This window comes from Phodopus roborovskii, unplaced genomic scaffold, assembly GCF_943737965.1.
Source record: "Phodopus roborovskii unplaced genomic scaffold, PHOROB, whole genome shotgun sequence".
Lineage (NCBI taxonomy): Eukaryota > Metazoa > Chordata > Mammalia > Rodentia > Cricetidae > Phodopus > Phodopus roborovskii.
In genome coordinates, this window is record NW_026126469.1 from 17591337 (window position 1) to 17615426 (window position 24090).

General features: G+C 37.9%; 1 protein-coding gene across 2 annotated transcripts in view; it reads left to right on the forward strand.

Annotated features, from left to right (window-relative positions):
* Ubxn7 (UBX domain protein 7) overlaps window positions 1–20494 on the forward strand; it is a 45866-nt gene extending 25372 nt beyond the window's left edge. For both annotated transcript variants that reach the window (XM_051191329.1, XM_051191330.1), the window contains exons 3-11: window positions 1256–1323; window positions 3849–3914; window positions 5658–5770; window positions 8039–8185; window positions 10131–10221; window positions 10827–10954; window positions 16028–16421; window positions 16531–16610; window positions 19414–20494. In XM_051191329.1, the coding sequence (XP_051047286.1) occupies window positions 1256–1323; window positions 3849–3914; window positions 5658–5770; window positions 8039–8185; window positions 10131–10221; window positions 10827–10954; window positions 16028–16421; window positions 16531–16610; window positions 19414–19575 (1249 nt within the window). In that variant the 3' untranslated portion in view covers window positions 19576–20494. The remainder of the gene's footprint in view (window positions 1–1255; window positions 1324–3848; window positions 3915–5657; window positions 5771–8038; window positions 8186–10130; window positions 10222–10826; window positions 10955–16027; window positions 16422–16530; window positions 16611–19413) is intronic.
* The last annotated feature ends 3596 nt before the right edge of the window (window positions 20495–24090 follow it).

Below are 24090 nucleotides of genomic sequence, written 5' to 3' on the forward strand. Positions count from 1 at the left end.
GATAAGTTCAAGCCAGCTTGGTCTATAGAGCTAGTTCCAGGACAGCCACAGCTGTTATACAGCAAAAAAAAAGTAAAGGGGTGGGGACTAAAGAGAAGAGTTTATATATTTAATATACATTTTATATATTTGTTTATATCTCATATATAGAAGATTCCTTTTCTGTATAGGATCTGTTAAGTAAATACTTTTAAGATTATACCTATGGTAGCTTCTTTATAACATAAAATTTATTACCTATTTATTGACGCTTTAATACATCCTTGCATTTTAATTATTATGAGATATAGCAGTAATTATATTGATCCTAGTAAGCCTATATTTTCTAGTCATTTTTACTTGACTTTTTTTTTTTTTTTTTTTTTTTTTTTTTCCTTCTTGATAAATTGCTTATCTTTAAGGGTGCTAGAGTAACAGCTCCATGGTTAAGAGCCTGTAACTCCAGCTCCAGAGGGATATGTCACCCATGACCTCTGAGGACTCCGAGTTCACATGTACACATACTCCTGCACACATAATTAAACTAAAAATAAAGTCTTTAAGAGAAAGAACTCAGGAAAGTTGGGGATTTAGATCAGTGGTAGACAAATTGCCCTGGGTGGGGGGATGGGCAGAAAGACCAAAACAATAATTGCAGCCTGGAGGTAGTATGGAACAAGCTTTAACTCAGAGCCTGGGAGGCAGAGGCAGGTAGATCTCTCAGTTCCAGGCTAGACAGGGCTACATAATGAAACCTTGTCTCCAGAAAGGAGAGAGAGGGAGAGGAACGGAAGGAGGGAGGAGATTCAAGTTAGGTTGAGGTGGACAGACAGCTCAGTGGTTATGAGTACATTCTGCTCTTGGGAAAGGACTCAAGTTCTGTTTCCAGCATCCATATTGGGCAGCTCACAACCACCTAAAATTGCAGCTTCAGTGGAATCTGAGGTCTCAACTATGCATAGATCTCGCTTATCCTCCATATTTAAAAAATAATTTTAAAAATTAATGTGTAAGGGACCTGAGAGAGATCTTTTTCTTTTTGTTCTTGTAAACCATTTTAGCTTTCTGTGCTATATATATTCTTCTAGTTAATCTCTGTGTAGAAATCAATTACAGCTTCTTTATTCTGATTACTATATAGTTTCTTTTAAAAAAAATCATGTGTTTGTTTCACTTGTTAGTTTGCATACATTCACAATTTAGAAGGAAAATGGGTGTCACAAAAACAGTTTTCATTTTGATTATGCACTTTTTTTTTTTTTTTTTTTTTAAACAGAGAAGAAGTTCGTGCCCCAATTCCTCAAAAGCAAGAAATATTGGTGGAGCCAGAACCTTTGTTTGGTGGTAAGTTCACTTTATTTGCTTAACTTTATTTGACTTTGTGGTTGTCTAGGATTTTAATAAAATGACCTAGAAATATGAAGGCTTATTCAGAGATTGTTCCTCATTTATAGAACCAGTTCTTATCTAAGGTGCATTCCTTAACAGAATAATAATGAGGAGGAGGTGGAGGAGGAAACTTAACAAAAAGAATTGCTGTCTTTTTTGGTAAGGGAAGTTATCACTATAGATAGCCTTAGCTGGTCTGGAACTTAGAGACTGCCTGCTCTACATTATAAATTCCAGAATTAAAGATGTTCGGAACCATGCTTAGTTCCCCCAGCTCCCCATTTGGAGTTGCTGCATCTTATGGAAACCAGTGTCATTATATTAAAAGGGACCCTTAATTTTATGTTGTGTCTTCTGAATGTACATATGACTGATAGATAGCTCTGAATGTACATTTGACTGATAGGTAGCTCAATATATACTTGACTTATAGCTCTTTATTGTTTTGTATGCCTTGCCTTCTCTCAATTTTAATTTCTCCAAGTGCTGTTCTTGTTTTGGACAGAGGAAAAAATTAGTTCTTATTCCATGCCTTCCCACCGAAAAAATTGGGTGAATTCAGAATATGCTCAAGTATGGGATATTTAATCAGTTTTAAAGAGCAGTAACAGTTTAATAAGCATCTACTTCCTTTTATGAGGCAAATATTTGTAGGTATTAAAAAACAGAAGATGAACCTTCCTATGGTAGGGCAGATGGTGAAGCGTATATTGTATTGAGAAAACTAGTACAGAGAAATGGTTTGAAACACAAGGATAAGAGACCTCTTTTAAGTTTTGTAGAAAAACTAGGATAGGGAAAGGAAAATAATTTTTAAAAATTTTCATTTATTTACTCATTTGAGACAGGGTCTCAGTGTGTGTCTTTGACTAGTCTGGAGCTTTTTGTACGCTTGAACTCACAGAGACCTGCGTGTCTTTGTCTTCTGAATTCTAGGATTAAAGATGTATGCCACTATACCAGGCAAGAAGGGGAAATAATTTTTCTAAAAGATTAAAAAGTTATCCATTAGGTGTCAATACTTCTAAGTCAAGTACTTGCTACTAGGTTTAATCCCTAGCATTAGAAAAAATTAATCTGTATTGAACATGGACTTTTTTCTTACCAGTATTCCCTAAACAAACAGAATAATCATTTAGAAAGCATTTACATTATATTAGGTATAGTAAGTAATCTAGAGATAGTGTAATTTATAAAGTACATTGAAGAATGTGCCTGCTGAAGGATGTATCCCCAACTCAAGGCCAGAGGTTGGGATTGTGTTCAATTGCTTTTCTACTTTATTTATTGAGTCTGGGGATCCCGATTCTTCATTGTTTTGTGAGATAAAACTTTTCTTGGAAGATGCAGTAAACAAGTCAACTCACCTCAGATAGAGAACCCATTACATACCAAAGTATAGATAACTTGTTGAACTAATGAGTTTATTGGAGTTACTTACAGGAATATGGGTGAAGGGTCTCAAAAAAAGCTGCATCACCAAAGCCCACCCACCTCACAATAGCTGGGAACCTGGAATATACTGAACAGCCTGCAGGAAGTTCAACAGGCTGGAGTGTGTCTTTTTCCAAGTGACTCAGTTGGTCTAAACCATTTCCAGGCAACTCAGCTGATTGCTGTTTCTTCCAAGAAAAAGTTCTTGGGCAAGAAGTATTACAGCTTGAAAAGAAACTCTTAGTGAAGGTATGACAAATGAGTAGGGAGCAAATAGGAACAGGAATGAGCCCAAGAAATAATAGGAGCTGGATAGATAGCTAGCAATATGAAGTAGTAGTAAAAACACCAAAGTGATCTGGTGTCTCATGAGAGGAAGAAAAGAGAGATGATAGGAAATACGGTAGACTAGCAGCTGGCTGCTGTTGGTGGGTTAGAAGTAGAATATTCCCCTACTACACTGGTTTTCCATGTCTGATTCTATTTTAGGGCTCACAACTATCTATAATAAGATCTGGCACCCTCTAGAACACTGTATACATAATAAATAAATTTAAAAAAAAAAAAAGAAGAAGAAAAGAATTTAAAAAAAAATCTTTGTCTGGTCTCTCTTACCTAGTTCTGATTTTCTCATTTGCATGATAAGATTGGGTCATTTTGTGTTCATAACCTGGAAGACTTGACTTTTTTTCTTCTCCTGAGAGAAGGCACTATTAAGAATATGAACATTTAAAAATACATATGGGGCTAGAGAGATGGCTCAGTGGTTAAGAGCACTGACTGCTTCTTGAAAGGACATAGGTTCAATTCTCATCACTCATGTAGTGGCTGATAACTGCCTGTAACTCCAGATTCAGGGCATCTGACACTCTTTTCTGGTCACATGGTACACAAACTTAACTTGTAGGGAAAATACACATATACATAAAAGAAATAAAAAATATAAAAATATAAAAATAAATGGTTATCTAAGGAATTCCTTTAGAATTTTCAAAATTAATGTTTTTGATTTTTTTTTTTAAACTAATTCTGTTTTTCTTCTACAGCCCCTAAAAGACGAAGGCCTGCACGTTCAATATTTGATGGTTTTCGAGATTTTCAAACTGAAACTAGTAGGTATTTGTGAACCAGTCTGTGAATTCTCTTTAATATCTTTTCTATTAGTCCTAGTTACTTAGAGGGTGCACCGTATTTAAAAAATGAAATTATAGTGACATCAAGATTTTGGGTAAACATAGTGGCTATGAAGCCTGAGTAATCTGCAGGGCCCACATGGTAAAAATAGAGAAACTGACTCCTGCAGGTTGTACTTTGACCCCACATGTATGTATGACATGCATGGATATACACACACAGCCCTAGTCAGGGTTACTATTGCTGTGATGAAACACCCTGACCAAAAGCAACTCAAGGAAGAATAGGTTTGTTTGGCTCATATTTCAAGTCATAGTCCATGATTGAAGGAGGGTCAGGACAGGAAATCAAGCAAGGCAGGAATCACTGCCCTATAGGCTTGCCTGTAATCAGCCTAGTGTTAATGGAGTCATTTTCTTAATTGAGTCTCCCTCTTCTTTGACTTTAGCTTGTCAAGTTGACATAAAACTAGTCAGCATACAATTCATACCTTTCTGTGGCACAACTCAAAAGTATCTTGACCTCATACTTTGAAAGATTTCTAAAGAAAGGACAATTTTTATTTGTTTATTTGTTTATTAGTTGGGGCTTTGTATAGGCCATGATGTGAGTGTGTCCTCTAACAAGAGGATGGCTACTGTATGGGCTGAGAATTGAACTCCAGCCATCAGGTTTGGCAGCAAGTGTCCTGACTTACTGAGCCATTTGCTGGCTCTAGACAGTTATTTTTAGATAATACATGAGAAATGCTGTGTCTAGTTTTATAACATACTGTGCCCCTTCAAGGCACAGATAGGTCCTGTTACTTTGGAAAAAGTTGAAAGAGAAGGTTTAAATTATCAGAAAAATCTGTGCTCTTCTAGTAGATGGGGACAGCAATGTCCTTAGTCTCTACTGCAGGAGCTAACTGCAATAGATGGGCTAGGATCACTTTCAGAGCTAGAGACATGATTCTGAAAGTTTTCCTCTGCGTTGCTTATGAATATGTGAAAGAATTTAGTGTGTGTGTGTGTGTGTGTTTTGCTGGGGACAAACAGGGCCTTGAATATCCTAGGCAGGCAAGCATTCTACCCCTCAGGTGTATCCTCTTCTCGAGGTGCATTCATTTTTGTTTTGTTTTTTTTAAATGATGCTGGGGGCTATACTTGGGTCCTGTATATATATTAGATAGGTTCTGAGCTAGATCCCTAGCTGGCTTTACTTCTTACTGTGAAACAGTCTCTCATTAAGTTACAGATTGAACTAGCTCATTCTGTAGCTCAGGTTGGCCTTGAACCTTCATCTTTTTGTTTTTGTTTTTCAGAACAGGGTTTCTCTGTGTAGCCTTGGTTGTCCTGGAACTCACTCTGTAGATCAGGCTGGCCTTGGGCGCACAGAGATCTGCCAACCTCTGCCTCCTGGGTGCTGGGATTAAAGGTGTGTGCCACCATGTCTGGCCAAACCTTCATCTTCTTGTGTTAGCCTTCCAAGTAGTTTTGATTGTAAGTCTGCACTACCAGGCCTGGCCTAGCATGACTATTTGTAACTAATTTAATTTTCTACTTTTATCCTTTGGTTAGGGAACAATCACTAAACCCTAAAATGTTGCCCCTTTTTTTTCAGTCATTAGCTTTTGATCAAGCATATTGTTCATTCTTTCATTAATATAAGGCCTTTTGTTTATTATGTAATTTACTTTCATTTTATGGCTAATTAGATGTTTCCATCCTTCTGTATTGCAGTTAGGCAAGAACAGGAGTTAAGAAATGGAGGAGCAATAGATAAGAAACTGACAACCCTTGCGGATCTGTTCCGTCCCCCAATCGACTTGATGCACAAAGGCAGCTTTGAAACAGTAAGTTGTTGGAAATTCTGCACTATAACTATGAAATGATTTACAATTGTAGTGTGGTTTTTTTTTGTTTGTTTGTTTGTTTCCTTTTTTGAGACAGAGTCTTGTCTTATGTGACCTAGATATATTATATGGACAATGCTGACTTCAAAAATTATAGAGACGGGTCTGCCTCTGCCTCCTCTGTGCCACCATGTAGACAGGTTCTGTTCTGCCTGGTCCCACAGCTGTTTAGCCCCAAACAAACACACAGAGACTTAAAATAATTAGAAACTGTTTATCCAATGGCTCAGTCTTCTTATCAGCTAGCTCTCTCTTAATTATTTAACCTATTTCTATTAAACTATGTATTGCCATGAGGCTGTTATTCCTTTGGCAGCTACATGGTGCCTCCCTCAAGACCTCTCCTGTGTCCTCTTCCCCAAAGTTCTCCTTGTCTCATAGCCCTGCCTATGCTCTCTGCCTGGCTACTGGCCAATCAGTGTTTTATTCATCAACCAATAAGAGAAACATATATACAGAAGGACATCCCCATCATCTCTTTTCTATCTAAATAAAAAGAAAGGTTTTAATTTTAACATAGTATAAAATTATATGTAACAAAACAGCTATCAAGCAAGAACTATAGTTAACAATACTTAGTCAACTAACGTTTGGCAAAATTAATAAAAATATTCTATATTGTCTGTGAGTCTAAAGTTTTATATGTAACTTATCTTTTATCACAGCTAAGGAAAACCATAAACATAACTATCTGTCTTCAACTCCATCAAAGACCTCAGAACAATAATATATATAAACTCTAGAATTGACAGAGACATCTCACTGCCTGGATAGTCATCTGAAGTTATTCTGCAATGTTGGGGCATCCATCTTCAACCTTTAGGCCTAGAGTGTCTGGCAAAGCAGGAAATTTGAAACTGTCCCACCTGTATTGGCAGTTTGTCAGCCATTTTTCTCTGTGTCCTGCAGAATGTCTGGCAGACTCTTCCATGAAGTAGGAACCCTGAAGGACTTTACCATCTTGTTTTGGCAAGTTGAACAGTCACTTCCTGTGTGTCCTGTGTGTCCAGTTTATATAGCATACAGTCAAACAGTTAAGGCAAGAGCAGTTTCTTGCCCAAATGACCAGTCTTGCCATATTGAAAGCAGCCCATCTTCCTTTCTGACATAATTGGTGATGGCAGGAACAATCCGTGTCTCATTGTCATGAAAAACCCTAATAAACAACTTTAAATGCCATATTCTGTAGGTCTTTGAAAGATTTGAAGACCATCTATCCATCTCAAATATATCTCTGTATATCTAGAAAACCTAACTAACAGAACTATGTTTTGACTATTATAGGTGACTATATGTAATCTGTATTTAATTATACATTACATTTTCAAATTAGCTGTATAAACAAAATACCCAAACAAGAGTAGAAAAAATACATATAGCAAAGTTGACCTTGAACTAAACCAAAATCCATACCAATGCAAAGTATACATTTGTATATCATAATCTCTTTTTTTCTTTAGAAAGAAATTGACTGTGATCATTAACCATTTCTAACTAACCCCATTTAAATGAATATATTTATAAACAATATTTGGGGATTTGTGCATAGTTCTCTCCTGTTTCCTGCTGTTGGGGGGGGGGGGGGCTCTGTCAATCCCAAGGGGATCCTGAGAAAACCCAGAAACCTGACCTAATCTTGGCTGTAGTAGTCTGAAGCTGCATTGTCTCAGCTGTTTTGGATGTTGGATTATCTGGGCCACTGCTTTAAGGGGTCTTGCTTGATCAAACCATATTAGTCTGGAAGGAATCCACAGCTTTCCATTTTCTGTGGAAGCAAAAGCAAAATCTGTTTTACTAAAGTAACATACCCTTAGACTTAAATTTTAAAGTCAAGGCATTTTCAAAATATACAGGTTGGATTATTCTAGTAACATTTTCAATTAAATGTTAGCAGCTGTTGCTGTTTCCTCAGCAGTCATATAATTCAAAGACAACACAATAATATACAGTACCCAGATTCCCTGTGTATTTTCCATCCTTATGTGTTTTTTGTTTTTAACTATTTCTTTTTTTTTTTTTTTTTGGTCTTTTTGAGACAGTTTCTTTGTGTTACTTTGGCTGTTCTGAAATTCACTCTGTAAACCAGGCTGGCCTTGAAATCACAGAGACCTGCTTACTTCTGCCTCCCAAGTGCAGGATTAAAGGCATGCATCAACACTGTATGGCTAGAAACTAGTTTTTAATAAATATTTAACTTTATTCTTACAGGCCAAAGAATGTGGCCAGATGCAGAATAAGTGGCTGATGATAAACATTCAAAATGTACAAGACTTTGCATGCCAGTGCCTCAACCGTGATGTGTGGAGTAATGAAGCTGTTAAGAATATTATCCGGGAACATTTCATTTTCTGGCAGGTGAGAAAGGCATTAATTAAAGATTTTGTAATATGTATTTTTATAGTGTAGGGTGTTGTGGAGGAGAAATGGGTTATAAACTGGGAAGAGTGAATTCGTTTGTGACGTACGTTAACTGCAATGGTTAAATAGTCAGGATAAAGGCAGCAGTGAAGTAGTGGAAGGAGAAATAGCATCTAAAAAGGTTCAAAGGAAACAGGTGAAATCAATATTAATATTTCTTCTTTAAATCAATAGACGATATAACATTAACATTTTATCTTGCTCTGTGTGTGTGTGCTAAAATTTCAAGATATGGTATGAATTTCATGCTTATTGCATGGATTAGTTGATTTCAACTGCTGAATAACCCTACAAGGCCAGTGACCATGAGGAAAACATCTTAGAGCATTAGAGAAACACTAAACCTTGTGTCTTAGCTTGAGCTTGTTACTCTTCTACTAGTGTTCCTAGCTTAGTATTCCTTAGTGTCCCAGATATAATATCTTTTTGTATAAATTATCTAGTTAAAGTCAGGTAGCCTACTTCTAATTTCCCTTGTGTTTCACTCTTTTTGTTTGGTTGGGGTTTTCTTTGGTGGGGGAGAGGCTGGCTACTTGGGATTCAACCTGGGCCCTCCTGCAAATGAGGCAAGTGCTCCACCATTAAGCTGGGCTCCATTCTCTTTTTTTTTTTTTTTTTTTTTGTTGTTGTTGTTGTTGTTGTTGTTGTTTTTCTTCAAGACAGGACTTCCCTGGAACTCACTGTGTAGACAGCTGTCATAAACCCAGAGATCCACCTGCCTCTCCCTCCTGGATGCTGGGATTAAAGGTTTGCACCTCTAGAGCCCAGCTCCTTTTTTAGCATTTGAAACCACCCAAGTAGACCTTGAACTTGTGACCCTCTGACCTCAGACATCTGAATAGGAGGGGATTATAGACTAAACAGGTCCAGTTTTAATTTCTAATTTTTAAAAAGTTACAGAAAGTAACTTAAACAATATTTTCTTATTCTAAGATATACTACTACTAATGCTATTAATTTTCCTTTTTGTGTTTTACAGTCTGATAAATTCAGTGGGATTTTTGTGTTTTTTTCTGTTATTATAAATTTGTGTGTGCTCTATGTGTATGGGTATGTGGTATGGGAGATTGAGAACAACTTTTGGAAATTGGGTTCTGAGAATCAAACTCAGGTTGTCAAGCTTTTTGCTGCAACACTTTTACTTGCTGGCCTCTGTGGTTGGTTTGTTTCTTTGTTTAGTGGTTTTTTTTTTTTTTTTTTTTTTTTTTTTGAGATAGGGTTTCTCTGTATAACAGTCCTGACTGTTCTGGAACTCACTCTGTAGACCAGAGAACTGGGATTACAGAGAACTGGGATTAAAGCCATGCACCACCACTGCCAGCCTCTGTGATTGTTTTTTAATGACAGAATTCCTTTTATTATTTTATTCAAATATTGAGTGAATAAAGTATTGTTACATCTCTGCTTAATAAAATGTTGGCTTTTAAAACTTATAATCTTAATATATTGTGATTTATTAAAATAAGTGTACCGTGTCAGGCATGGTGGCACATGCCTGTAATCCCAGCACTTGGGAGACAGAGGCAGGCAGATCTCTGAGTTCACAAGGACAGCCTGCTCTAGATAGTGAACTCTAGGATAGCCAGAGCTACATAGTGAGACCCTGTCTCAAAAATAAACCAAAACAAAAAACCCATAGATGGACAGATACTTGAAAAGAAAGAATTAGTAGCTCTCTGAACTGAGAAGGGAAGAGGAATAGTTTGGTATGTTCATAATGAATTTTCAGAAGGGACTGTGAGTAGGATACAAGTCCCCTTTCACATGGGAATGAGAACTTAGTATGTCTGTCAAAGGCTTACATGGAGACTCTATTACTGTTAGGAGATAACGGTATAGCCAGCCTTTTAAAAAGAAGGTTTTTATATCATTGGTTTAACAGGTTTATCACGACAGCGAGGAAGGTCAGAGATACATACAGTTTTATAAGCTAGGGGATTTCCCCTATGTTTCCATCTTGGACCCACGGACAGGTAAGCTACATCAAATTACAGTTTTTAACCTATCATTTATTTTTCAATACCTTAATAGTTGATTAATATTTGACTGGATCTGTTTTCAGAAATTTAATAGTTAAGGAAAGTTTTTTGTTTATTCCCATTATAATTGTGTAGACACCTTTGGATGTGTATATTTAGGGACTATTTCTGGCAATTTGAGGGGTAGCAACATTTTGTGTTTGTACACTTACATTCTTTTGGAGGAAAACTTTGTATGGGTCTCCTTAGGTTTTGTATTATTATAAGCACTAGTTGTATTCCTCTAAGAGCACTAGAGGGTGAGCTGGTTTTATCATTAATTATATTTTATTTATATTTTGCTTTGTTTGAGTTTCTTCTTCCTAAATGGCTGTAAGTGGTGCCAGCAGATAATTGTCCTGTCGTAGGTAGAAATCTTTCAATGAGTTATAAGTGATGTTGTCAGTAGGTTACAACAATACTGTGTGACTTCAACAAGTGAGGGATGGGGATGTGAATTTGTAGCAAAGTTTAACTATGCATATGACAATTATTTAATGAATATGGTTAGAAGAATTGTTGATTTTATGTTTACATGTCTTGAATTTTTTAATTTTTAGGCCAGAAGCTAGTAGAGTGGCACCAATTAGATGTGTCTTCTTTCTTGGACCAAGTAACAGGGTTTCTGGGTGAACATGGACAACTGGATGGACTTTCTAGCAGTCCTCCCAAAAAATGTGCCCGATCAGTAAGTATAAGTGATGGGTGACTGGATGTGCTTATGTCAACATCTTATGTAAAATGTTTGACATTAAGATGGTACTTATAATAATGTAAGTATTGAACAGTTAGGGTTTCTGGCTGTCCTTATTTTTTTGATGGTTTTCTACAGAAGGATTTCATCTACTCAGTGAAGTCATAAGACATGTATACAAGCTGGCACTGATTGGGAAGCAGAGGCACACATATCTCTGTGAGTTCGAGACCAGCCTGGTCTACAGAGCTAGTTCCAGGATAGCCTCCAAAGCCACAGAGAAACCCTGTCTCAGAACACCCCTTCCTATCCCCGCCAAAAAAGACATGTGTACAACTCCCCCACACACATACACCCAGAGTTAAAGCATAAAAATGAGACCTAAAAAAAGAAAAGAAGGAACAATATAAACATGTGAGCTGGAGAACTGATACGGCCAAGCTGCTGGTGGATGCAGCTTCTTCCTAGGGCGGTTCTGAGAGGGCTTCTCGTGACATACTAAAGCAACAGTGGATATAAGGTTTTTGGCTTGCAATGTTATTTGGCATTATTACTGGTTAGATAGCTGTAGGTCCTGGGATGCTCTGGCTCTCCCAGAGTTTATTTTTATACTTAATGTCTATAATATGTTATTATGTAGTCATCTTTGCTAGTTGATATCATGATTAATTTCAAGTAAAAAATCTTCAAAGATAAGGCAGTCTCACTGTGGTTATCATTGCTGTTTGGGTTTTGATGACAATGAGAATAAAATTATGTGTCTTTAGAATTGGTCTATCATGTAGTGATTTAAAAAATAGTTATTTGAAGTTATCTAAGTACCTAATTAAAATTACATAAATGAAACTTTTCTGTTTGTTTTGGGCATTTTGCATTTCTTTACAAGTTTAAGAACCAGCTTGTTGCTTAATACAAGAAAACATGCTCGCATTTTAATTGGAATCATACTGGTTCTGTGGACATCGAGTAATTGAATCTTCAGGTCTAGTAGTATGGAATATATCTGCCCTATTTCTGTGTCTTTAATTTCTCCCAGCAGTGTTTTCTTCTTATTTTTTATTGACCTTAGAGTGCTGCCTAATTAAACAAATTTATTAATTTGAACAATAAGATCCATCTTATTGTTAGCTGATATATATGTATGCATGCATGTATATATGTGTGTATGTGTATAGAGTTTTGTATTTCTATTCACTTATCTTTGTGATCCAAGCTCACTTACAGAAGCATAGGTGAGAATCGTTTACAAGAGCACTGGCACCTTACCAGTGGCTACATCCTAAGAACATGTTCTCCTGTTCCCAGCAGCCATTCACTGCTTATCTAAGGGAAAGGTTGGACCCTTGTCAGTTTTTTCCAAGGCAGGCTGTTGATGGGTCCATCTTGTGCTGGGCTTACACAGGCAATCACAGCCACTGTGCATTTAGGTGTGCAATTTTGTCATGCCCAGAAAACCCTGTTCCACACCCTTCCACCCCATCCTTCACATTATACATTCTTTCTGCCTTCTCTCCCACCATGCCCTTAACTTTGGAGAGGCTGCCATGAATGCTATAGTCCCATTTATGGCTCAACTGTCAGCATTTATTCTGTACATTTTAACCACTTATGAGTCTTAACATTGTCCACTGCAGAAAGAAGCTTCTGTAACTAAAGCAACAGCAGCACTAATCTGACTGTTGGAGTCTCTTGGTGCTCCTTCCCTGGCTCTTGGAGACATGGTCTCACCACTGGATGTTCCTCTGTATGGTTATATAGTTCCTTTTAAAAATGTGTGTGTGTGTATGTGCGTGTGTTATGTCTACATGTATGTTCCTGTACATAGTGGCTTGTGTGTGTAAGCTCAAGATTGATGTCAGGAACCTTATTCGGTTGCCTTCTTTGCCCTCCTCCTTATTCATTGAGGCAGGGTCTCAGCTGAACCCACAGCTCATAAATATAGCTAGTCTTGTTAGACAGTTTGCTTTGGGGGGGGGGGGTTCTCTGTCTACTGAAAAGTGGAATCCTAGCCAGGCTGCTACACTCAGCAAGCATTTACAAGGGTTCTGGGGAATCTGAGCAATGGTCCTCATGCTTTTGAAGTAAGCTTTAACTACTACTGATTGTCTCCCTAATCCGTATGTTTATTAAAATGTACTTTATCAGGTTACTGAGGCTTTTTTGGAGACAGGTTATAACATCTTGTTCAGCTAGACTCAGACTCACCATGTAGCCAAGGATATCCTTGAATTCCTGATACTTCTGCCTCCATCTCCTACCTGTATTCCTTTTATTCTTAGTTTGCAGGGTGTCACATGTCTGTGATCCCAGCACTGAAGAGGCTGAATCAGGAGGACTACTGCAAGTTTGAGGACAGTCAGAGCTATATAATGAGTTCCATTCCAGTTGAGACTACAGAGTGAGATCTTTCTCAAAACAAGTCACAAACAAAAGAAGCAAATAAATACTATAGGACATGTAGTACATGAACTTCATTCATTAGACATGTTTGATTTTTAAAAACATTATAATTTTTAAATATTTTATTTTTTTATGTATATGAGTGTTTTGCCTGTATGTGTATATGTGCCCTACATGTGCGTAGTGTCCTTGGAGGCTACAAGAGAATGTTGGATGACATGAGATAATGTAGGACTGGGAGGGACAGGAACTTCTATCTACAGTTAGATTCCCCTGGAACTGAACTTATGAATGGTCATGAGCCATGATGTCTTAGGAACTGAATCTGTGTCCTCTGCAAGAGCAGCAGATGGACCTGGAGGAATGAATTAGTGGGAGCATGTACTAATCTTCCAGAGGAACTGAGTCCAGGTCTGATGTCTGGGTACCCACACACATCACTAAAATAATAAAAATAAAATTCTAAAAAGAGTGGCAAGTTCTCTTAATCTGAACCAACTCTCTAGCCCCAGATATTTTTGTTTATAGCCATAATTTGCTTGCTTATTTGTTTGTTTGTTTGTTTGTTTGTTTATTTTGGGGCAGGTTTCTCTACTATGTAACTTTGACTATCTAAGAACTCTGTAGACCAGGCTGGCCTCAAAAATCACAGAGATCCACCTGCCTCTGCCCTCAAGTGCTGAGATTAAAGGCGTGTCCGGCCATGCCCAGCTATTTTAAGTGGGCTTTTTTGTTTTTTTAATCTTTATTTTATGTATATTGGTGTTTTGCCTGCAGGTATTCCTACTTACAGACAGTTGTGAGCTGCCATGTGGGTGCTGGAAATTGAACCCAGGTCCTTTGGAAGAGCAGCCAGTGCTCTTAACTGCTAAGCCATCTGTCCAGCTCCACCCAACTAATTTTTAAGAAATTATTATGTGGCAGTAGGAAAGAGATTGAGAGTTCCAAGACTATCCTGAGCCACATTGTGTGTTTTGGGCCAATGTGAACTATATTACAACTCTGTGTAAAAGAATAGTAATCATAATACAGGGCTGGAGAGATGACTCCTTGGGTAAGAACACTTGGCTTCTCTTATAGAAAGCCCTAGTTTGGTTTCCTGCACCCACATCAGACAGCTCATAACCACCGGTAGCCCTAGTTCCAGGGGATTCAGTGCCTTCTTCTAGACTCCGTAGGTACCAGGCATGCACATGGTATATATTCCATTCACGTGCTCCGTATTTTGTGACTTTTAAAAATGAAATCTTTGGACTGGCAGTGGTGATGCATGTCTTTAATCCTAATACTTGGGAAGTAGAAGCTGACCCATTTCTGAGTTCTGAGTTTGAGGCCAGCCTGGTCTACATAACAAGTTCTAGGATGGCCAGGGCTACACAGAGAAACCCTGTCTTGAAAAACCAAAAAAGGAGAAAAAAAACTGATACTCAAAACTTTTAACAAGAGATTAGAAACTTGCATTACTCTGGCTGTTAGATGGCTCAGTGGATAAAGACACTTTTACCAAGCTTGATGACCTAAATGTAATCTCTAGAACCCACATGCACATGGTGGAAGGAGAGAAAAGACTCCTGAAAGTTGTCCTTTGACTTATATGTGTACACAATGTCTGCAAAGCCACATACGTATGCACAGGATAAATAAATGAAATTGTATTTCTCATCATTATCATAATGAAAATCTTTATTATAGTTAGAAAGCTTTCAAAAATTTAGTTAACCTACCCACACACACCCTGAAATTTTTCTCTTTGGATTTTTTTTTTTTTTTTTGAGAAATGATCTCACGTGCTGGAAGTCAAACTTATAGGCATGGGCTGGAGAGATGGCTCAGGAGTTAAGAACACTGACTGCTCTTGCAGAGGATCTGGCTTCAATTCCCAGCACTCATATGGCAGCTTACAACTGTCTGTAACTCCAGACTGTGTGTAATCCTCACTCAGACATAAATGCAGGCAAGAAATTAGTGTGCATAAAATAAATAAATCATAAAAAAACAGCATTAACAAAATAAAATAACTTGCAAGCTTCCTACCTCAGCCTCCCAAATGATAAATCCTAGGAGGATTGGCATGGCATACACCACCATGTCATATTTTGATAATGGTATTTCCTTGTTTTGAATGCTAAGAACCTTTGCAGTTAATGATAACCAAAAGAGACATCTTCTGATGTTTAATCATTTTAAAGAGTAGTAGTTTGACTTTATATTTACAACTTCAGTTCTTTTGCTAAACGAAAATAAGCTATTTTTTTTTGAATGTGTTCGTTTTGATGCCAAAAATGCCTGGGCTTAAAATACCAGTGTACTGTAAGTACTTTGAGATCTTCATGTTGTTTATTTGAATTTGAAACCATCTCACTGTGTAGTACAGGCTAGCCTCAGACTTTGGGCAATTCCCTATCTCTGTTTCATGAATGTTGGCATTATAGGTTTATACCACCATATCCTTTTTTTTTTTTTTTTTTTTCCTTGCCTTTAAAATATTCGTTTCAATTTGACTTTCTGATAGTAAGTCCTTGACCTCACATTGTGCAAGAGACAAATTCTGCTTTGGCAGAAAATTAGTGATATGTTGACTGGTATGTTTTTTATACCCTGTTTGAGTGGGTTTTGTTTTGGTTTAACTGTTATTCTTTCCACCTGTGCTCTGACTACACTTCATAGGAGAGCCTCATAGATGCCAGTGAAGACAGCCAGCTGGAAGCTGCCATCAGAGCCTCCTTGCAGGAAACACATTTCGACTCAGCACAGGCAAAACAGGATAGCCGCTCAGATGAAGAATCTGAATCGGAACTTTTCTCTGGCAGCGAAGAATTCATTTCGGTTTGTGGCTCTGATGAAGAAGAGGAGGTAGAGAATCTTGCTAAGTCCAGAAAGTCTCCTCATAAAGATCTGGGACATAGAAAAGAGGAGAACAGAAGGCCATTGACTGAGCCCCCAGCCAGAACTGAGCCTGGCACAGCCACAAACCATCAAGGATTGCCAGCCATGGATCCTGAGGTCTTGGAGATGTCACCTGAAAAGTCAGATGGAATAGTGGAGGGGATAGATGTAAATGGTAGGTTACAGGATAGACCTGCTTTACTTATTAAACTTGAATGTACTGAATGGCTTGCTTTAGTTAATCTCCCATATTAAACACCTATGTGTATCTAACTGTTCCTTAGGACCAAAAGCACAGCTGATGCTGAGGTACCCAGATGGAAAAAGGGAGCAGATCACTCTTCCAGAGCAAGCTAAACTGCTGGTGAGTTTATCTCACTGAAACATGTGGTTCGTGGTGTTAGGGATTAAACCCATAACCTAATGCATGCTAAGCAAACCCTACCACTATTTTGTACCCTTACCCAAGAGAACATAGTCTCTCTGACATATATGTAGGGTATCTGGTATCTGACTCAAAACTTATTGTCAAGAGTCTTAGTTTGGGGGGGGGGGGTTGTTGGGATTTTTTTACTTGTATTTTGTTTTTGTTTTAACACAGGGCCTCACTATGTAGCCCTGGCTAGCCTAGAACTCAGAGATTTGCCTGCCTCAGTCTCCTAATTACTGGAATTAGGGCTATGATGGTCTTTGAGGTGGGGGTCTCATTTATAGCCTGGAACTCAAAATAGTCTTTTTGCTTAACTTCCCAAGTGCTGAGATTATAAGCATGAGCTACCATGCCTGTCCTATTTCTTAGTTTATTTGCTTTTCATTCTTTGAGGCAAGTCACAGGCCAGCTTAGGCTTTTCAGTTCTGTTTGTGTGGAATACACTGACTTCTGGAAAAGAAGTGGTGGATTTATCTGAAGACTATAGTGGGGAGCTTGGGTTTCTTAATAGCTGTTACTACAAAATAATTAAGAATCAAGGTTCTTCGGTATCTCTTCTGTGGTCTGCTAGAATTTTTTCTTGTGATTCTCTATTTTATCCCATTCCCTCTTTGTCTACCTGTAAGTTTTGTTTACTCTTCGGTTTGTACATGGCATCACTTATCTTAGTGCTCCCAAGGTCCTGACGTCTGAAAAAGAAATTGGTCTGCCTAACATAACTGAACTTGTGGGTGGTGCCCCCCCCCCTCCAGCCCTGTTTTGGTTAAGTACCTATACCTGGCCTGTCACTATGCCTGGGATAGCCACTTTCCTCATTTCTGCAACAAACTACTTGACAAAGTAAGGGTGGAAAGGGTTTTTCTGGCTCATGGTTTCCGAGAAATTGCATCCAAGCAAAGGTTAGGCTTGGCAGCCAAAGCATGGCAGAGGCTCCTTCTCTAGTGGTGGGAACTGGAGACTTGTTCATGTGGCTGTGAGTCAGGAAGCAGAGAAAGAACTAGACCAGAGCCAGAGGGGTGGAGAGGACCTTCAGAGGCCTGCCTGTGCTGACCTCCGGCCAGCCAGGCCCCACCTTTCCAGTTTAAATGGGGTCATTTAAATTGAAATCAGACAGCTGTAGATACTGTTGAAGACAGTGATAAGTTGCTGACTGGTTCCAGACTACTACTGTTTGAAATGGAACAGAGGCAAGAGAAAGAATAAATACGATAAATGTCCTTTTCCTCCACCATTCTAGTTCTGATAGCAAACTTTGGTATAGAAATGTTAAGTGGGCTAGGTATTGGCGGCGCATGCCTTTAATCCCAGCACTCAGGAAGCAGAGGCAGGCATATCTCGGTGAGTTTGAAGCAGCCTTTCTACAGAGTTCCAGGACAGACTCTAAAGCTACACAGAAAATCCCTGTCTTGAAACAAACAAAACAAAAAAGAAAAGAAAAAAATGTTGGGTGGAAAATTCCAGAATCAATTTGTAAGTTTTAAATTAAATATTATTCTGAATAGCACAATGAAACTTCCTAACGTCCCACTCCATCACCTGTGTGTGATATGAATCATTCCCTTTATCCAGGCTAGCCAGGCTGTGTATACCTGAGAGGTAATAGCCATCTTAGTTACCAAATGAATGTTATAGTTACCACAGGGTATCTGGTCATGTAACTTCAAAAAACTTAAAATTTATGTTAAAATTTTTTTTTCAATGGGGGGTGGTGGTGCACACCTTTAATCCCAGCGCTTGGGATGCAGAGGCAGACAAATCTCTGAGTTTGAGGCCAGTCTAGTCTATAGAGTGACTTCTAAGACAGCCAGGGATACATAGAGAAACACTTTCTTGGGGAAATACAAGTGACTGATGGTCCTGCAGCTTAAAAGAAGTAATGTTGCATGTATGTATGCGTGGTTGTGTGCCTCAGCATGCATGTGTGTGCACCTATTATAAAACTTATATGTATATATAACATTTTATATTATTAGTTGTTAATATATATCATTAAATATGTTAGATATCTACCAGGGGTCATGGTGCATATTACCTAGGGACAAGGGTTGCTACTGTGTAAACCGTGTGTGTGTGTGTGTGTGTGTGTGTGTGTGTGTAAAATTTGTTTATTCTTATTTTATGTGCATTGGTGTTCTGCCTGCATATATGTCTGTGTGAAGGTGTCAGATCTTGGAGTTACACAATTGTGAGCCGTCATTTGGGTGCTTGGAATTGAACCCATGTCCTCTGGAAGAGCAGTCAGTGCTCTTAAACATTGATCCACCTCTCTAGCCTGTAGACCACTCTTGAGAAATTTAGTTGCAAAACTGAGTAGAAAACTAGACAGTGAGTAAAGGGAAAAGATCACTGGAGAAGACTGAGCACGTTTATCTGATGAAAAAGCATTTGTAGAGAAGGACATGTTGAAATTGTAACAGTTCTGTGGTTGTAGTTGGTCATAGACAGAATGAAAGGATATATTCTCTGTTGAAGGAAGAAAAATAGTCTATATTATATAAATATTAACTGAGTTTATTTATTGGGGAGATAGCAGTGACTCTTTTAGTATCACAAAGTAGTAGCCCTAAGTTACTGGGTATAGATTTACTTATCCAAAGAGTTTTGTTGGCTTTCTATAAGCTTTCATTATCTAAATAACTTACTTTATCTAATATGATAAAGGTAGAGTACTCTTTTGAATTAGTCAGCATGGTATTATTTCCAGCTAACAGTTTTGTCTTACTCTTGTTTTTCATAGGCTTTGGTGAAACATGTCCAGTCTAAAGGATATCCAAATGAACGTTTTGAACTTCTTACCAACTTCCCCCGGAGGAAGCTCTCTCATCTGGACTATGACATCACTTTACAAGAGGCAGGCCTCTGTCCTCAAGAGACTGTCTTTGTACAGGAAAGAAATTAACACCATGGCCTGACCTCTCTCAGCTTACCCCCTTTTCCCTTTTCCTGTGAGATACCATGTCACTAAGTATGCATTTTGGCTCATAGGACTATAGAGCCAAAGCTGAGCAAGCAAGTCACCTGCCTTTCCTTTATTTCTTTCTGTCACCTGTAATTAGTCTCTTTCCTCCTTTTCTCTTTCTCTGTGATCTTTTTTTTCTCACTTTGTTTCTTTCTTACCAAATGTGGTGACCAAATGGAAGTGTAAAGATAAGAATAAGATCTCTCCTAGTACTGGCAGCAGGAAATGTGTGTTCTAATAAGTAGTCTCTTGTGTGGCATCTCTTTGGGTTCTAGTGATTTTAATCCTAGACTCTTGACAAAGAATGACTAGAATCAGAATTAAAAAACAATCCCCATTTTTGCTAGGGAAAAGAAATTCTCTTAACATGCATTTTGTTCTTCATGTAAGAAGATCTCTTAGTGAAATACCCAGGTTTTTATTTGTGTAGGGAAAGCATTCCTTATATTATTGCTCATATTTAAAATTTCCTTCAAAGGTTCCCATGATCCAGTTATAAGAGTTATTTCCATGATGTATGTTATTGGCAGAATGAGTACTTAGTGTATTGTGTATTACCAAGACGGTTTTCTTTATTAGTATCTGTTAGTAATATTCCTCTTTCCAGTACTAGGATGAACCTGTAGTGAGCATCTTGTTTCTGGGCTAGGAAGGTGTTTGCTGTTTTTACCTGCACAGCAGATTAGTTCCTTTGGCTCCATTGTCTTGAGTATGTAGTGTTGTCTAGGAAGGCAGATGTTCAATAATCATGTAGTACGATGGCTTGTAATTGTAACCACTATGGTTATTGGTTGTCCTATGTGCTTAAAGCATACTTAGGTATGTACCAGGGTTGGGTGGGTGGGCAGGGGTGGGAAAACCTGCAGCTGAGAGTTGCTAACAATGTTTTTTTTTTTTTTTTTTTTTGGTTAGAAACAGTGGTTTTGTTTTTTATCCCCAATTGGAATAATCTCTAAAATGCTCTGGTAACTAATTGACTTTAATTCCTCGTGCTATTTTACTTTAGAAATCGAAATTGAGAGGAAGACCTTGAAATTCGATTCATAAGACAGCAGTTAGTAAGAGGGACATTACCAGTAACCATCAGTTGTGAATCTTTTTCTGCCAACAAGTCACATTCAAATTGTATTTGGTGAAAGCTTTTTTCAGTATTACTTAGTTGAGGCCACCTGAGTCTGTGTAGTACTATTTATCAGCTTCACTATGTGCTCAGTTCTTTCCTTGAACTTTTAGGTAGAGTGCTCTAACAGGGCAATAGTGGTTTGATGGGAAAAATCAAAACTTTAAACTGGTTATAAAACCATTTCTGTAGAATGACCTTTCTTGTCAAGTTGACTGATTCTTGTACTTGAGGAACATAAATTGTAATTGTTCAAAGACCTTTGGGTTCCTGTGTACTTGCAGATTGCTCTCTTGGCAACTAGGGAATTAAAAAGATAAGCTAAAGAGATGTGGTATGTTGCTAGTATGTGATGATAGACTATGGTTGTTAATGGTTGGATTTTGAGGGACCTCCCTAAAGAATGGGTTATGTATCTCCTCAAGGAAATCATGGGAAATTTTGTTATTTTTCAGTGAGTCCTTTTGAATTAATGTTCCTACATTTTTTTCTAAGTCTGTGTAAGTGCTTATGTATACGTATATAATTGTATGAATATTTATAAATATATTTATATAATTACAATTTCATTTACACTTGAGTCAAAGTTCTCTCTTTAGATTGGTGAGTGAATAATACCACATTGTTTTTCATAGCTCTTGAGGCTTAATCAAGCATGTTAACTCCTCAGTTGTAGCTCTGAACTTGAATAGAAACAGCTGAGGAATGGAGCTGTATGCTCTGAAGCCTCCAGGAGCCACAGAGTAAGAGAGAGAATCAATCCTCAGCTTTGCTGTGCTGGCACCATCTCCATTCCCAGCGCACAGGCCCAGCAAAATGTAAGTCAGTCAAGAGTTTTCCCTTAGAGGACTCTTCTGCATCCTCTTGTCCCATTCATTTAGGTTCTCTGTATAGTAACCTGTCTTGAGAACCTGAGGCAGGATGTTCAGAGTGAGAGGGTGTATGAGGGTCTTTTATATGCTTAGCACTGGCAAATCCATTTTTCAGAACCCAATTAGGGTGACTGAGTATATATGTGAGTTAAGAGGCAGAGTGTTATACATTTATCAAGCTTAGTCAGGATGAAGAGCTGTAGAGGATTTCACTTCATTTTGACCAGGAGTGTGATTATCAGGGTTGGTCCATGGGAGGAAGGGTTATGAATTATACATACATGAGGGAAATAAGTGAGAATATTGCCTTGCTCAAGTATTTAATCTATGTAAGGAGTTTGTTTTAGTTCTTCTGCAAGTTATTTGTCTTTCAAGAGGGAGCTTTTATTGGACAGTTAAATGAGGTCTGTGAGGTTAGTTAAACATATTCCCTGTGGGTAGTAGAAACAGCTCAAAAGTATTTAAAGTAAGGAGGAGAGGTACAAGATAGACTTGAGAGTGGCATAAAGAAAGGGAATGAAAACTAGTGGGAAAAGAGAGGAGTCCTGTTTGGACTTGAGAGAACAATACTGGGTGAGAGGAGAGCAGGACTGGTTTTGTGTAGCTAGCATGTGCTGTGTGTACTATGTGTATGTTTCCTCCTTCAGTCTTCATGCAATCCCTACACGGTATATATTCTACTCATTTATAAATGAGGAAAACTGGAATTCATACAGCTTGTTCAGTATGTCATTACTAGTAAGGGAAAATTAAAATTAGGCCCAGAGTCTGTTCTATAATATCCTTGTGTGTTGTGTTGTCTTACATCAGTTGTAGTCTGTTTACTCTTAATATCATCTTATTATTTGGCTTTGTAAACTAAGAGTTTTTGTTTCCTTAAAGCTGGAAGGTATAGTTGGGGTCAAGATTGTATAGGATTTGTGTTATCCCTATAAAATCCTAATTATGCCATTTTTAACAGACATTTGTCCATTATTTTTTTAATAATTCGATAAGGAATTATTTGCCAAGAATAGATGGAAACCATAGGAAAGATTTTTAAAAAGTTACAATTATCTTTTCTCATAGATTATTCATGATAGAAGGTATTCAACAACCCTTTGTTCTTTATACGTTTTTGTTTTATCCTGTGTACAACACTTATATTAGCTACCTATTGAGTCTGAGTCGAAAGTCAGAAATATTTTGAAAGCTAAGATCTGATTCAACTGCTTTATCCAATTATGGAGTCATTTATATACATGGATAACAGCAGGACAGTGAATGTTAACCCTTCCAGGGTTGAACTGTGGTTATAATAGGAACTCAGGAGGAAAGGATAGTATAGGCTTAGTTAGAGGAGTTCTCACAAAGAAGAAATAAGGATGGTGGCAAGTGCTGTGGCTCAGTCTTTGACTCTGCCTCTGGAAAATACCAAATTTGGGTCATTAAGTGTATCAGTAAGTCAAGACCTTTGCCTGAGTAATAAATAATTTTGAGCTCAAGTACTAAAAACTCTTTAATTAGCAGGAATCTCACTTGAACACTTCAGAAGAATACCAGAGGGCTCCTGAAAAATGAAGGCAAGATTTCTCTCCCTGAGTACAATATGTGGTGGTTGATCCTGGGACAAAGAAGGGTGCCTGGTGGGTTCAGTCCATTTGGATAACAGCTTTGCTTCTTGTTATCCTGACTTTAGAATTTCTTATTTGAAAACAAGAATCAGAGTAGATAAGTAGTTCTCTGTCTTTTCAAGTCAAAGGTAGGGTTAACTACTAATAAGAGTCAGCCTTGTGGAGGGATTGTGCACTTGGAATCTGCTCTTAGAGAAAAACTTGTATCCACCCTGATGTTTTATGCATCTGGTCTCTCCCTTTATTTTATATTATTCTCAGACTAATTCAAGTGTTAACTGAATACTTGTTAATCGTTAATCAATTCAAGAACTTAATGCTGTAAGCCTAATGAATTTTAAGAGTGACTTGCTATGCAATGAATGCAAAGTAGAATGTCTCCAACATTGGAGCTGAATTTGTGTGCGTTAAGCTAAGTATTGGCTCAGCAGTTGTGAAGTTATTTGTTGAAATTTGCACTTGGTTTGGGCAGATGTGACCTTTTAAGCTGATGTTTAAAAATGTAGTTCTTGTCCCATAGAGTGGATCTTTATGGTGTCAGAGTTTTAGAGATCTTTCATTTACTTACTTAAAGGTAAATTGCAGTGTACAAATTATGAGTAATGTCTTGTGTAAAATTAAAACTTGAAAAGTAATGAGGGTAGGAAAACCAGCCTCTCGGGCTCACACTTTGCCAGCAGCTTAAGCCTTACTGAGTAGGCTGCTGCTTCTGGCAGCCACTCTACCACCTGAGTTACTCCCTGAATTACATTACCTAAAGGCCCTGAACATTGAGCATTGTTTGTTTGTTTGCCTTACGTAATTTCAGTTGTCTACTGTGAAACTTAGAATCCCTAGTTCATGTTTTAGA